General features: G+C 39.1%; 5 protein-coding genes across 5 annotated transcripts; all 5 read right to left on the bottom strand.

The window, feature by feature from the left end:
- Nucleotides 1-559: 559 nt before the first annotated feature.
- Nucleotides 560-1,693, bottom strand: LOC140010549 (uncharacterized). The gene is made up of 2 exons (XM_072057838.1): nucleotides 1,134-1,693; nucleotides 560-1,067 (listed from the first exon to the last, which is right to left on the bottom strand). The coding sequence occupies exons 1-2, from the start codon at nucleotides 1,691-1,693 to the stop codon at nucleotides 560-562; spliced, it is 1,068 nt and encodes a 355-aa protein (XP_071913939.1).
- A 1,409-nt stretch (nucleotides 1,694-3,102) lies between these two features.
- On the bottom strand, nucleotides 3,103-4,236 carry LOC140010548 (uncharacterized). The gene is made up of 2 exons (XM_072057837.1): nucleotides 3,677-4,236; nucleotides 3,103-3,610 (listed from the first exon to the last, which is right to left on the bottom strand). Exons 1-2 carry the CDS (start codon nucleotides 4,234-4,236, stop codon nucleotides 3,103-3,105), a joined length of 1,068 nt encoding a protein of 355 aa, XP_071913938.1.
- Nucleotides 4,237-5,646: 1,410 nt separating this feature from the next.
- LOC140010547 (uncharacterized) lies at nucleotides 5,647-6,780 on the bottom strand. The gene is made up of 2 exons (XM_072057836.1): nucleotides 6,221-6,780; nucleotides 5,647-6,154 (listed from the first exon to the last, which is right to left on the bottom strand). Exons 1-2 carry the CDS (start codon nucleotides 6,778-6,780, stop codon nucleotides 5,647-5,649), a joined length of 1,068 nt encoding a protein of 355 aa, XP_071913937.1.
- A 1,409-nt stretch (nucleotides 6,781-8,189) lies between these two features.
- LOC140010546 (uncharacterized) lies at nucleotides 8,190-9,323 on the bottom strand. The gene is made up of 2 exons (XM_072057835.1): nucleotides 8,764-9,323; nucleotides 8,190-8,697 (listed from the first exon to the last, which is right to left on the bottom strand). Exons 1-2 carry the CDS (start codon nucleotides 9,321-9,323, stop codon nucleotides 8,190-8,192), a joined length of 1,068 nt encoding a protein of 355 aa, XP_071913936.1.
- A 1,409-nt stretch (nucleotides 9,324-10,732) lies between these two features.
- On the bottom strand, nucleotides 10,733-11,901 carry LOC140010184 (uncharacterized). The gene has a single exon (XM_072056688.1). It carries the CDS (start codon nucleotides 11,846-11,848, stop codon nucleotides 10,733-10,735), a length of 1,116 nt encoding a protein of 371 aa, XP_071912789.1. The 5' UTR covers nucleotides 11,849-11,901.
- Nucleotides 11,902-14,915: the final 3,014 nt, after the last annotated feature.

Raw genomic sequence — 14,915 nt, 5'->3', positions numbered from 1 at the left:
TTGCTAGGTCAACTTCTTTTTAATTGGTTTTAGATCAATTTCCTTGGAGTTTGGATCGTATTATATATTGGAAGCTAGTGTGACAGCGTGAATAGCCATGTTTTGTTTTTAAGATTTGAAATTGAAGAGTTGAAAGTGATTGTATACGTTAAAAATTTTTCATGCAAAGGTGCAGTGAGTGGTTAGGTTGCAAGGTGTGACCAATGCAGCAAATGGAATCTTCTTTGCCTTTGGTTTTTTTTTTTTCCAGATGGCTTTTACTTTTTTTTTCTTTTGTTGGCTATGGGGAAAATTAGTGCTGAAGCACATTAGAAAGAGGAGAATGTGACTACAAAATTAACATGGGGAAAATAAGTGGCCCCGAAACCTTCTCAACTTTGACCATTCTATCAGCAGATTCATGTTCTTGAAAGTAGATATTATCCCAGTGCTATCGTTTTTCAAGTTTCTCCATATGTACAAAGAAAATAAAGATGATTGTAACTAAACTTGCTTTGACTTTAGATCTTCTAAAGTGGTTAACAAACGTAAGCTTTACCGAGGGTGCAAGCTCTCCAATTTATCCAGTGATCATTGTTCCTGCTCCTCCACCAGTGAGAAACTCAAGAAGTAATGAGTGCTGTACTCGTCCATCAATTATACTTGCAGCCCTGACACCTTGAGCTACGGACCTCACGCAGCAATCCACCTTTTGAAACATCCCACCTGCAATCTTCTCATCATTCATCATCCTCCTCGCCCCTTCGATATCGACTTCCTTCACCAAACTTCCTGGATCATCTCGCTCCTCTAGAATCCCAGCCACATCAGTCAAAAGAATTAACTTCTCTGCTGCCAAGGCTGCAGCAAGCTCACCCGCAACTGTGTCTGCATTGATGATGTATAGCCGGCCTGTCTTGTCGGCAGCTACAGAGGCAACGACTGGGATATAACCATTGTCAATGAGTGGTCGAAGCACTGCCGGCTCCCCAGTGGCTATATCACCAACGAAGCCAAGCAGACCGGAATTTGGGGAAGGCGGCCTGGCAGTTAAAAGATGGTCATCCATACCAGATAAGCCAGCAGCAGTAGCCCCCATACCAGATAAGTCATCCATACCAGATAAGCCAACAGCAGTAAGCCCCGTAACAGATAAGCCAGCAGCAGAAGCCCCTGCCTTGTTGATTAAGGTAACAAGATGTTTATTAACTTTACCCCCCAATACCATCGCAACAACTTCCATGGTTGTTGCATCAGTGACATGGAGTCCATTCCCAAACTTGGGCTTCAAGCCCAATCTACCAAGCCACTGGTTGATTTCAGGACCCGCACCATGGACAATGACAATGCGAAGACCAAAATTTTGGAGAAGAACCAAGTCAGATATTACAGGTGCTTGAAGGGCCTCAGACGTCATGGCTGCACCTCCATATTTGACCACAATTGTCTTGCCATGGAACTTTTGTATGCAAGGCAGCGCCTCCGAAAGGATATCGACTCTGTTTTGTGCTGACATGGAACGTGATTCAGGTACAACTACTGGTTCTGATGAAGTCTCGCGGCAGGAGCTCTGAAAACTAAGAGAAGGATTGGTATACATTTTCCTACTCCATTTGTTGATGCCTATGTAGTATTTTGAGGTGAGATTAGCATCAGGAGATTTTAATGCTTTTATCAAAGGGGAAGAGAGGGGGAGGGATTTAGCAGACAGCATTTCTTCTGCCTATGCTCCTTTTGCGTGGACTATTTTGGTCAAAGCAAGAAATCCAAACCAACCACACTCCGAGCAAAACGCAGGGAACCAGGTCAATGAGATCTGCAATAATAAGAGACTCCAAGTTGGAACAGCAACAATTAAAATTTGTTTTACAACTGCAAAGCAATATAGTTACGTACAAAAAAGCACACATCGTTGTGTGAAATTTGGGACCAGAAAACAAATTTAGGATGTCAAAATCACAATCTTTATACGTCAAATTCAGACCCTAAATTACTAATGAAGAGCTCCACTTACAGGTACCAGGAGGGTGTTGGAGGAATTTTTCTCTTCATAGTTGAAATAAGGGTTAATTACATTTACCTCCCCTGAGGTTTGACCATATTACCAATCAATCCCTGTAATTTGTCCAAATAACGGTCTCACCCTTTGAATGATCAAACATTTAACAAAAACCCCCTTAATGCCGAAAATGCCCATATTGAGGCCATGTTGCATTAAAAAAAGAACATATTTTTATTTTATTAACCCTGAAGCAATCTAAAAAAATAGAAAAAAATTTTTGCTTATTATTTTATAAAAACCATATCTTTGCTTCCATAAATAGTTTTGAATCAATAATTATTTTAAATCTTAAAATTGAATATTAAAAATTCGATAAATTGAAAGAAAAATAAAAAAAGAAAAAATTATTTTAATTCCTGAAATATGGTTCAAATTGAGGAAAACATGTCTTGTGCTCTCCTGAAATGGGAGTTACTGGGTGCAAAATGAACAGTCCAAGTTAATCAAGACCTTCGACCACAGCTTCCATTTGGGTGCGGACCGCATCAAGCAAGACCAGTCTTGCTAGGTCAACTTCTTTTTAATTGGTTTTAGATCAATTTCCTTGGAGTTTGGATCATATTATATATTGGAAGCTAGTGTGACAGCGTGAATAGCCATGTTTTGTTTTTAAGATTTGAAATTGAAGAGTTGAAAGTGATTGTATACGTTAAAAATTTTTCATGCAAAGGTGCAGTGAGTGGTTAGGTTGCAAGGTGTGACCAATGCAGCAAATGGAATCTTCTTTGCCTTTGGTTTTTTTTTTTTCCCAGATGGCTTTTACTTGTTTTTTCTTTTGTTGGCTATGGGGAAAATTAGTGCTGAAGCACATTAGAAAGAGGAGAATGTGACTACAAAATTAACATGGGGAAAATAAGTGGCCCCGAAACCTTCTCAACTTTGACCATTCTATCAGCAGATTCATGTTCTTGAAAGTAGATATTATCCCAGTGCTATCGTTTTTCAAGTTTCTCCATATGTACAAAGAAAATAAAGATGATTGTAACTAAACTTGCTTTGACTTTAGATCTTCTAAAGTGGTTAACAAACGTAAGCTTTACCGAGGGTGCAAGCTCTCCAATTTATCCAGTGATCATTGTTCCTGCTCCTCCACCAGTGAGAAACTCAAGAAGTAATGAGTGCTGTACTCGTCCATCAATTACACTTGCAGCCCTGACACCTTGAGCTACGGACCTCACGCAGCAATCCACCTTTTGAAACATCCCACCTGCAATCTTCTCATCATTCATCATCCTCCTCGCCCCTTCGATATCGACTTCCTTCACCAAACTTTCTGGATCATCTCGCTCCTCTAGAATCCCAGCCACATCAGTCAAAAGAATTAACTTCTCTGCTGCCAAGGCTGCAGCAAGCTCACCCGCAACTGTGTCTGCATTGATGATGTATAGCCGGCCTGTCTTGTCGGCAGCTACAGAGGCAACGACTGGGATATAACCATTGTCAATGAGTGGTCGAAGCACTGCCGGCTCCCCAGTGGCTATATCACCAACGAAGCCAAGCAGACCGGAATTTGGGGAAGGCGGCCTGGCAGTTAAAAGATGGTCATCCATACCAGATAAGCCAGCAGCAGTAGCCCCCATACCAGATAAGTCATCCATACCAGATAAGCCAACAGCAGTAAGCCCCGTAACAGATAAGCCAGCAGCAGAAGCCCCTGCCTTGTTGATTAAGGTAACAAGATGTTTATTAACTTTACCCCCCAATACCATCGCAACAACTTCCATGGTTGTTGCATCAGTGACATGGAGTCCATTCCCAAACTTGGGCTTCAAGCCCAATCTACCAAGCCACTGGTTGATTTCAGGACCCGCACCATGGACAATGACAATGCGAAGACCAAAATTTTGGAGAAGAACCAAGTCAGATATTACAGGTGCTTGAAGGGCCTCAGACGTCATGGCTGCACCTCCATATTTGACCACAATTGTCTTGCCATGGAACTTTTGTATGCAAGGCAGCGCCTCCGAAAGGATATCGACTCTGTTTTGTGCTGACATGGAACGTGATTCAGGTACAACTACTGGTTCTGATGAAGTCTCGCGGCAGGAGCTCTGAAAACTAAGAGAAGGATTGGTATACATTTTCCTACTCCATTTGTTGATGCCTATGTAGTATTTTGAGGTGAGATTAGCATCAGGAGATTTTAATGCTTTTATCAAAGGGGAAGAGAGGGGGAGGGATTTAGCAGACAGCATTTCTTCTGCCTATGCTCCTTTTGCGTGGACTATTTTGGTCAAAGCAAGAAATCCAAACCAACCACACTCCGAGCAAAACGCAGGGAACCAGGTCAATGAGATCTGCAATAATAAGAGACTCCAAGTTGGAACAGCAACATTTAAAATTTGTTTTACAACTGCAAAGCAATATAGTTACGTACAAAAAAGCACACATCGTTGTGTGAAATTTGGGACCAGAAAACAAATTTAGGATGTCAAAATCACAATCTTTATACGTCAAATTCAGACCCTAAATTACTAATGAAGAGCTCCACTTACAGGTACCAGGAGGGTGTTGGAGGAATTTTTCTCTTCATAGTTGAAATAAGGGTTAATTACATTTACCTCCCCTGAGATTTGACCATATTACCAATCAATCCCTGTAATTTGTCCAAATAACGGTCTCACCCTTTGAATGATCAAACATTTAACAAAAACCCCCTTAATGCCGAAAATGCCCATATTGAGGCCATGTTGCATTAAAAAAAGAACATATTTTTATTTTATTAACCCTGAAGCAATCTAAAAAAATAGAAAAAAATTTTTGCTTATTATTTTATAAAAACCATATCTTTGCTTCCATAAATAGTTTTGAATCAATAATTATTTTAAATCTTAAAATTGAATATTAAAAATTCGATAAATTGAAAGAAAAATAAAAAAAGAAGAAATTATTTTAATTCCTGAAATATGGTTCAAATTGAGGAAAAACATGTCTTGTGCTCTCCTGAAATGGGAGTTACTGGGTGCAAAATGAACAGTCCAAGTTAATCAAGACCTTCGACCACAGCTTCCATTTGGGTGCGGACCGCATCAAGCAAGACCAGTCTTGCTAGGTCAACTTCTTTTTAATTGGTTTTAGATCAATTTCCTTGGAGTTTGGATCGTATTATATATTGGAAGCTAGTGTGACAGCGTGAATAGCCATGTTTTGTTTTTAAGATTTGAAATTGAAGAGTTGAAAGTGATTGTATACGTTAAAAATTTTTCATGCAAAGGTGCAGTGAGTGGTTAGGTTGCAAGGTGTGACCAATGCAGCAAATGGAATCTTCTTTGCCTTTGGTTTTTTTTTTTTCCCAGATGGCTTTTACTTGTTTTTTCTTTTGTTGGCTATGGGGAAAATTAGTGCTGAAGCACATTAGAAAGAGGAGAATGTGACTACAAAATTAACATGGGGAAAATAAGTGGCCCCGAAACCTTCTCAACTTTGACCATTCTATCAGCAGATTCATGTTCTTGAAAGTAGATATTATCCCAGTGCTATCGTTTTTCAAGTTTCTCCATATGTACAAAGAAAATAAAGATGATTGTAACTAAACTTGCTTTGACTTTAGATCTTCTAAAGTGGTTAACAAACGTAAGCTTTACCGAGGGTGCAAGCTCTCCAATTTATCCAGTGATCATTGTTCCTGCTCCTCCACCAGTGAGAAACTCAAGAAGTAATGAGTGCTGTACTCGTCCATCAATTATACTTGCAGCCCTGACACCTTGAGCTACGGACCTCACGCAGCAATCCACCTTTTGAAACATCCCACCTGCAATCTTCTCATCATTCATCATCCTCCTCGCCCCTTCGATATCGACTTCCTTCACCAAACTTCCTGGATCATCTCGCTCCTCTAGAATCCCAGCCACATCAGTCAAAAGAATTAACTTCTCTGCTGCCAAGGCTGCAGCAAGCTCACCCGCAACTGTGTCTGCATTGATGATGTATAGCCGGCCTGTCTTGTCGGCAGCTACAGAGGCAACGACTGGGATATAACCATTGTCAATGAGTGGTCGAAGCACTGCCGGCTCCCCAGTGGCTATATCACCAACGAAGCCAAGCAGACCGGAATTTGGGGAAGGCGGCCTGGCAGTTAAAAGATGGTCATCCATACCAGATAAGCCAGCAGCAGTAGCCCCCATACCAGATAAGTCATCCATACCAGATAAGCCAACAGCAGTAAGCCCCGTAACAGATAAGCCAGCAGCAGAAGCCCCTGCCTTGTTGATTAAGGTAACAAGATGTTTATTAACTTTACCCCCCAATACCATCGCAACAACTTCCATGGTTGTTGCATCAGTGACATGGAGTCCATTCCCAAACTTGGGCTTCAAGCCCAATCTACCAAGCCACTGGTTGATTTCAGGACCCGCACCATGGACAATGACAATGCGAAGACCAAAATTTTGGAGAAGAACCAAGTCAGATATTACAGGTGCTTGAAGGGCCTCAGACGTCATTGCTGCACCTCCATATTTGACCACAATTGTCTTGCCATGGAACTTTTGTATGCAAGGCAGCGCCTCCGAAAGGATATCGACTCTGTTTTGTGCTGACATGGAACGTGATTCAGGTACAACTACTGGTTCTGATGAAGTCTCGCGGCAGGAGCTCTGAAAACTAAGAGAAGGATTGGTATACATTTTCCTACTCCATTTGTTGATGCCTATGTAGTATTTTGAGGTGAGATTAGCATCAGGAGATTTTAATGCTTTTATCAAAGGGGAAGAGAGGGGGAGGGATTTAGCAGACAGCATTTCTTCTGCCTATGCTCCTTTTGCGTGGACTATTTTGGTCAAAGCAAGAAATCCAAACCAACCACACTCCGAGCAAAACGCAGGGAACCAGGTCAATGAGATCTGCAATAATAAGAGACTCCAAGTTGGAACAGCAACAATTAAAATTTGTTTTACAACTGCAAAGCAATATAGTTACGTACAAAAAAGCACACATCGTTGTGTGAAATTTGGGACCAGAAAACAAATTTAGGATGTCAAAATCACAATCTTTATACGTCAAATTCAGACCCTAAATTACTAATGAAGAGCTCCACTTACAGGTACCAGGAGGGTGTTGGAGGAATTTTTCTCTTCATAGTTGAAATAAGGGTTAATTACATTTACCTCCCCTGAGATTTGACCATATTACCAATCAATCCCTGTAATTTGTCCAAATAACGGTCTCACCCTTTGAATGATCAAACATTTAACAAAAACCCCCTTAATGCCGAAAATGCCCATATTGAGGCCATGTTGCATTAAAAAAAGAACATATTTTTATTTTATTAACCCTGAAGCAATCTAAAAAAATAGAAAAAATTTTTTGCTTATTATTTTATAAAAACCATATCTTTGCTTCCATAAATAGTTTTGAATCAATAATTATTTTAAATCTTAAAATTGAATATTAAAAATTCGATAAATTGAAAGAAAAATAAAAAAAGAAGAAATTATTTTAATTCCTGAAATATGGTTCAAATTGAGAAAAACATGTCTTGTGCTCTCCTGAAATGGGAGTTACTGGGTGCAAAATGAACAGTCCAAGTTAATCAAGACCTTCGACCACAGCTTCCATTTGGGTGCGGACCGCATCAAGCAAGACCAGTCTTGCTAGGTCAACTTCTTTTTAATTGGTTTTAGATCAATTTCCTTGGAGTTTGGATCGTATTATATATTGGAAGCTAGTGTGACAGCGTGAATAGCCATGTTTTGTTTTTAAGATTTGAAATTGAAGAGTTGAAAGTGATTGTATACGTTAAAAATTTTTCATGCAAAGGTGCAGTGAGTGGTTAGGTTGCAAGGTGTGACCAATGCAGCAAATGGAATCTTCTTTGCCTTTGGTTTTTTTTTTTTCCCAGATGGCTTTTACTTGTTTTTTCTTTTGTTGGCTATGGGGAAAATTAGTGCTGAAGCACATTAGAAAGAGGAGAATGTGACTACAAAATTAACATGGGGAAAATAAGTGGCCCCGAAACCTTCTCAACTTTGACCATTCTATCAGCAGATTCATGTTCTTGAAAGTAGATATTATCCCAGTGCTATCGTTTTTCAAGTTTCTCCATATGTACAAAGAAAATAAAGATGATTGTAACTAAACTTGCTTTGACTTTAGATCTTCTAAAGTGGTTAACAAACGTAAGCTTTACCGAGGGTGCAAGCTCTCCAATTTATCCAGTGATCATTGTTCCTGCTCCTCCACCAGTGAGAAACTCAAGAAGTAATGAGTGCTGTACTCGTCCATCAATTATACTTGCAGCCCTGACACCTTGAGCTACGGACCTCACGCAGCAATCCACCTTTTGAAACATCCCACCTGCAATCTTCTCATCATTCATCATCCTCCTCGCCCCTTCGATATCGACTTCCTTCACCAAACTTCCTGGATCATCTCGCTCCTCTAGAATCCCAGCCACATCAGTCAAAAGAATTAACTTCTCTGCTGCCAAGGCTGCAGCAAGCTCACCCGCAACTGTGTCTGCATTGATGATGTATAGCCGGCCTGTCTTGTCGGCAGCTACAGAGGCAACGACTGGGATATAACCATTGTCAATGAGTGGTCGAAGCACTGCCGGCTCCCCAGTGGCTATATCACCAACGAAGCCAAGCAGACCGGAATTTGGGGAAGGCGGCCTGGCAGTTAAAAGATGGTCATCCATACCAGATAAGCCAGCAGCAGTAGCCCCCATACCAGATAAGTCATCCATACCAGATAAGCCAACAGCAGTAAGCCCCGTAACAGATAAGCCAGCAGCAGAAGCCCCTGCCTTGTTGATTAAGGTAACAAGATGTTTATTAACTTTACCCCCCAATACCATCGCAACAACTTCCATGGTTGTTGCATCAGTGACATGGAGTCCATTCCCAAACTTGGGCTTCAAGCCCAATCTACCAAGCCACTGGTTGATTTCAGGACCCGCACCATGGACAATGACAATGCGAAGACCAAAATTTTGGAGAAGAACCAAGTCAGATATTACAGGTGCTTGAAGGGCCTCAGACGTCATGGCTGCACCTCCATATTTGACCACAATTGTCTTGCCATGGAACTTTTGTATGCAAGGCAGCGCCTCCGAAAGGATATCGACTCTGTTTTGTGCTGACATGGAACGTGATTCAGGTACAACTACTGGTTCTGATGAAGTCTCGCGGCAGGAGCTCTGAAAACTAAGAGAAGGATTGGTATACATTTTCCTACTCCATTTGTTGATGCCTATGTAGTATTTTGAGGTGAGATTAGCATCAGGAGATTTTAATGCTTTTATCAAAGGGGAAGAGAGGGGGAGGGATTTAGCAGACAGCATTTCTTCTGCCTATGCTCCTTTTGCGTGGACTATTTTGGTCAAATCAAGAAATCCAAACCAACCACACTCCGAGCAAAACGCAGGGAACCAGGTCAATGAGATCTGCAATAATAAGAGACTCCAAGTTGGAACAGCAACAATTAAAATTTGTTTTACAACTGCAAAGCAATATAGTTACGTACAAAAAAGCACACATCGTTGTGTGAAATTTGGGACCAGAAAACAAATTTAGGATGTCAAAATCACAATCTTTATACGTCAAATTCAGACCCTAAATTACTAATGAAGAGCTCCACTTACAGGTACCAGGAGGGTGTTGGAGGAATTTTTCTCTTCATAGTTGAAATAAGGGTTAATTACATTTACCTCCCCTGAGGTTTGACCATATTACCAATCAATCCCTGTAATTTGTCCAAATAACGGTCTCACCCTTTGAATGATCAAACATTTAACAAAAACCCCCTTAATGCCGAAAATGCCCATATTGAGGCCATGTTGCATTAAAAAAAGAACATATTTTTATTTTATTAACCCTGAAGCAATCTAAAAAAATAGAAAAAAATTTTTGCTTATTACTTTATAAAAATCATATCTTTGCTTCCATAAATAGTTTTGAATCAATAATTATTTTAAATCTTAAAATTGAATATTAAAAATTCGATAAATTGAAAGGAAAATAAAAAAAGAAGAAATTATTTTAATTCCTGAAATATGGTTCAAATTGAGGAAAACATGTCTTGTGCTCTCCTGAAATGGGAGTTACTGGGTGCAAAATGAACAGTCCAAGTTAATCAAGACCTTCGACCACAGCTTCCATTTGGGTGCGGACCGCATCAAGCAAGACCAGTCTTGCTAGGTCAACTTCTTTTTAATTGGTTTTAGATCAATTTCCTTGGAGTTTGGATCGTATTATATATTGGAAGCTAGTGTGACAGCGTGAATAGCCATGTTTGGTTTTTAAGATTTGAAATTGAAGAGTTGAAAGTGATTGTATACGTTAAAAATTTTTCATGCAAAGGTGCAGTGAGTGGTTAGGTTGCAAGGTGTGACCAATGCAGCAAATGGAATCTTCTTTGCCTTTGGTTTTTTTTTTTTTTCCAGATGGCTTTTACTTTTTTTTCTTTTGTTGGCTATGGGGAAAATTAGTGCTGAAGCACATTAGAAAGAGGAGAATGTGCCTACAAAATTAACATGGGGAAAATAATTGGCCCCGAAACCTTCTCAACTTTGACCATTTTATTAGCAGATTCATGCTCTTGAAAGTAGATATTATCCCAGTGCTATCGTTTTTCAAGTTTCTCCATATGTACAAAGAAAATAAAGATGATTGTAACTAAACTTGCTTTGACTTTAGATCTTCTAAAGTGGTTAACAAACGTAAGCTTTACCGAGGGTGCAAGCTCTCCAATTTATCCAGTGATCATTGTTCCTGCTCCTCCACCAGTGAGAAACTCAAGAAGTAATGAGTGCTGTACTCGTCCATCAATTATACTTGCAGCCCTGACACCTTGAGCTACGGACCTCACGCAGCAATCCACCTTTTGAAACATCCCACCTGCATTCTTCTCATCATTCATCATCCTCCTCGCCCCTTCGATATCGACTTCCTTCACCAAACTTCTTGGATCATCTCGCTCCTCTAGAATCCCAGCCACATCAGTCAAAAGAATTAACTTCTCTGCTGCCAAGGCTGCAGCAAGCTCACCCGCAACTGTGTCTGCATTGATGATGTATAGCCGGCCTGTCTTGTCGGCAGCTACAGAGGCAACGACTGGGATATAACCATTGTCAATGAGTGGTCGAAGCACTGCCGGCTCCCCAGTGGCTATATCACCAACGAAGCCAAGCAGACCGAAATTTGTGAAAGACGGCCTGGCAGTTAAAAGATGGTCATCCATACCAGATAAGCCAGCAGCAGTAGCCCCCATACCAGATAAGCCAACAGCAGTAAGTCCCGTAACAGATAAGCCAACAGCAGAAGCCCCTGCCTTGTTGATTAAGGAAACAAGATGTTTGTTAACTTTACCCCCCAATACCATCGCAACAACTTCCATGGTTGTTGCATCAGTGACATGGAGTCCATTCCCAAACTTGGGCTTCAAGCCCAGTCTACCAAGCCACTGGTTGATTTCAGGACCCGCACTATGGACAATGACAATGCGAAGACCAAAATTTTGGAGAAGAACCAAGTTAGATATTACAGGTACTTGAAGGGCCTCAGACGTCGTGGCTGCACCTCCATATTTGACCACAATTGTCTTGCCATGAAACTTTTGTATATAAGGCAGCGCCTCCGAAAGGATATCGACTCTGTTTTGTGCTGACATGGAACGTGCTTCAGGTACAACTACTGGTTCTGATGAAGTCTCGCGGCAGGAGCTCTGAAAACTAAGAGAAGGATTGGTATACATTTTCCTACTCCATTTGTTGATGCCTATGTAGTATTTTGAGGTGAGATTAGCATCAGGAGATTTGGATGCTTTTATCAAAGGGGAAGAGAGGGGGAGGGATTTAGCAGACAGCATTTCTTCTGCCTATGCTCCTTTTGCGTGGACTATTTTGGTCAAAACAAGAAATCCAAACCAACCACACTCCGAGCAAAACGCAGGGAACCAGGTCAATGAGATCTGCAATAATAAGAGACTCCAAGTTGGAACAGCAACAATTAAAATTTGTTTTACAACTGCAAAGCAATATAGTTACGTACATAAAAGCACACATCGTTGTGTGAAATTTGGGACCAGAAAACAAATTTAGGATGTCAAAATCACAATCTTTATACGTCAAATTCAGAGCCTAGATTACTAATGAAGAGCTCCACTTACAGGTACCAGGAGGGTGTTGGAGGAATTTTTCTCTTCATAGTTGAAATAAGGGTTAATTACATTTACCTCCCCTGAGGTTCATATGGTACTAGAACAATTAAAGAACTGGTCAAGTGCAAATCATACAAAAAGTACAGCAACCAGCGAAATTTAAAGCCAGTAAGAGGGTTCAGGAATTTCAAGATTGTTATGTTTTTGTACCATTTGAAACTCATTTCAAAATATAATATTAAAAAATTCATTTTGGGAGAGCGAATACAATTTCATTCCAAGTTTGCCCTTTTCTTGTGATTTCTTAATTATCATAATACGCCGAATTTATAACTTAATCTTTGCAAATTGATCAATGTTTCTTTAACAAATTTTGTGTCATTGGTTCGGACAAAATAGGTTAAATTAATTAAAAATTATGAATAATTTATAGTACGCTTAAAAACAACTTGCAATAATTCATAACCATGAGAATACCGTTTTGAAGTAACTTCAAAATAATACAATCAAGTTTATATATACATATATATATCTATATATATATTAGCATGTTGTATCTTTTTAGTTATCAATCCATCGATTTGGGAAAAAAAATTCAAAAATATGTAAATGATTTATAAATTAACTCAAAACACTTTAATTAAATGAGAGGAGACCGACAAATCCTAGGGTAAATCGGAAGATGAGATAGTGTACATAGAAGGTAAATCGGAAGGGCAAGCATAAATTGGGGGGAAAATCACTAATTTTTTTGGCCAATAAGAATTTTTTTTAAATATACTTATTAATATTATGATGCCTTAAAATACCACATAAAACCAGTAAAACGCAGCTATATCTTCTTAAGAAGCATAAGCAAAAACTTATCATAAGAGTAAATAGCCAAACATATAGGCATATAACACTAATATTAAAATATTTAAGAATATCAGCCCATATAATGTTAACAAAAATTTCAGCAGATTAATGATACGAATCAAAGGTAAACTAACCTGGAATGAACACCTTTTCTATTTTCGGACCAAAGCTGAAAATTACAAGAAAAAAAATACGGATCAGTAAATATGTTCATGGTGCAAAAAAAATAAAGAAAAAAAGAATGGCAAGAAATACCAAAAAAAAATCCCTGAATTTTAGGGTAAAAGTGTACGCGTAATCTATGGAAAAATTTGTGGGTTTCATGTCTGCAAGTACAAATACCTAATAAAAGTGAAAATAAGAAAGAAAAAAAAAGAAGAGAAAGATGGAGAAGAAACAGAGAAGCCGAGAGAGAAGAGACTGAAGGCTTGCCCGAAAAAGAGGAGACTGGAAAAGCTAGATAACAATCATTAGAAATGTAGTATTTTAAACCGGGAAGATGGTTCTAGAGCATCGTCGTCCTCCACGTGAGTTTCACGTATGATGAATAAGTTATGTTGCTGTTCTGCTGTGATGAATAAGTTATGCCGCCTGTAGAAATAGAACTCATTCCAGTGAGTAATTGACAACTCTTTTGATTGCCAAAAATTCAACAAAGAAAAAGAAAATTTCGAAGTTTTACATTAGCTTAATAGGATGATTATCCTAGCATCAATCCAATTTCGTGTTCTCTACTTTTACATGGCCCCGAAATGAAACAGGCAAAGGTTCGGTTGAATTTTGTCTCAAAGTGTCTAATTTTTACGATATTTTTTAATGTACTCGTGAATCTGATTTTTTGTAAAACAAATTTTGTAATAATTACACTGCCAATCTTATAATACTTGTACCAATCTATGCAATTGTACCTGCTTGTCTCCATCTATTTATATCCATAGCCAGGTTTCCTACCATTAATCATTATTCTACCATAAATAGAAGGACAAATTACACTTTACCTTCTATAGTATAGTTAATTTTTACATAACTCTACTATAATTTTAAAAACTACATATAACCCCCTCACAGTTTGGATTAAAATATCAATGTGACGAAAATGATCATCCGTAACGGAATCTATGAAAATATCGGAATTAACCTTGACTAAAATGACTGAAGTGACCAAAATATATAAACATAATAAGTACGACACTCTAACCCCACATGATTTTATATTTTACCATATAACCCCTTTATTATTTTCAATATATATACATAACCCCCGAATGATTAATAAATAATTTTAAATTTTACATAGGGATATTTTTGACATTTTACCTGATTCCATTATGGATTACAAATTTCGTCACATTGACATTTTAATCCAAATAATGAGGGGGCTTATGTACACCATAGAGGGGATATGCAAACAATCACTAAACCACAGGGTGTAAAGTGTAATTTGCCTTGAATAGAATTAAAGGTCCACAAAATATGCATGCATGTAATGTTGATAGCCAATGCTGAGGGTAAAACCAAGAGTGCGAGTGTTTCCCTTCTCCCTATCTCCCACATCGGTCCAGTGAGGGTTAAGTGAGTGAGATTTAAGTCCCTTGGTCACACCCAGAAGTCAGCAATTGCCTTTTGGTTGGGATTGAGAAATAGGTTTAGATTTCTTCCACTTTGCGTTTGTTGGAAAGAAACAAGAGTCACGGGTAGGGTAATAGCCAATGCTGAGGGTAAAACCAAGAGTGAGAGTGTTTCCCTTCCCCCTTTCTCCCACATCGGTTCAGTGAGGGTTGAGTGAGTGAGATTTAAGTCCCTTGGTCACACCCAGAAGTCAGCAATTGCCTTTTGGATGGGATTGAGGAATAGGTTCAGATTTCTTCCATTTTGCATTTTTCGAAAAAAAAACGTAATGTTGAGTTCATTATGTTCA

The sequence above is a fragment of the Coffea arabica genome, chromosome 7c (assembly GCF_036785885.1).
Source record: "Coffea arabica cultivar ET-39 chromosome 7c, Coffea Arabica ET-39 HiFi, whole genome shotgun sequence".
Taxonomy (NCBI): domain Eukaryota; kingdom Viridiplantae; phylum Streptophyta; class Magnoliopsida; order Gentianales; family Rubiaceae; genus Coffea; species Coffea arabica.
The sequence above is the reverse complement of the archived record's forward strand: the minus strand, read 5'-3'. Positions and strand labels throughout refer to the sequence as shown.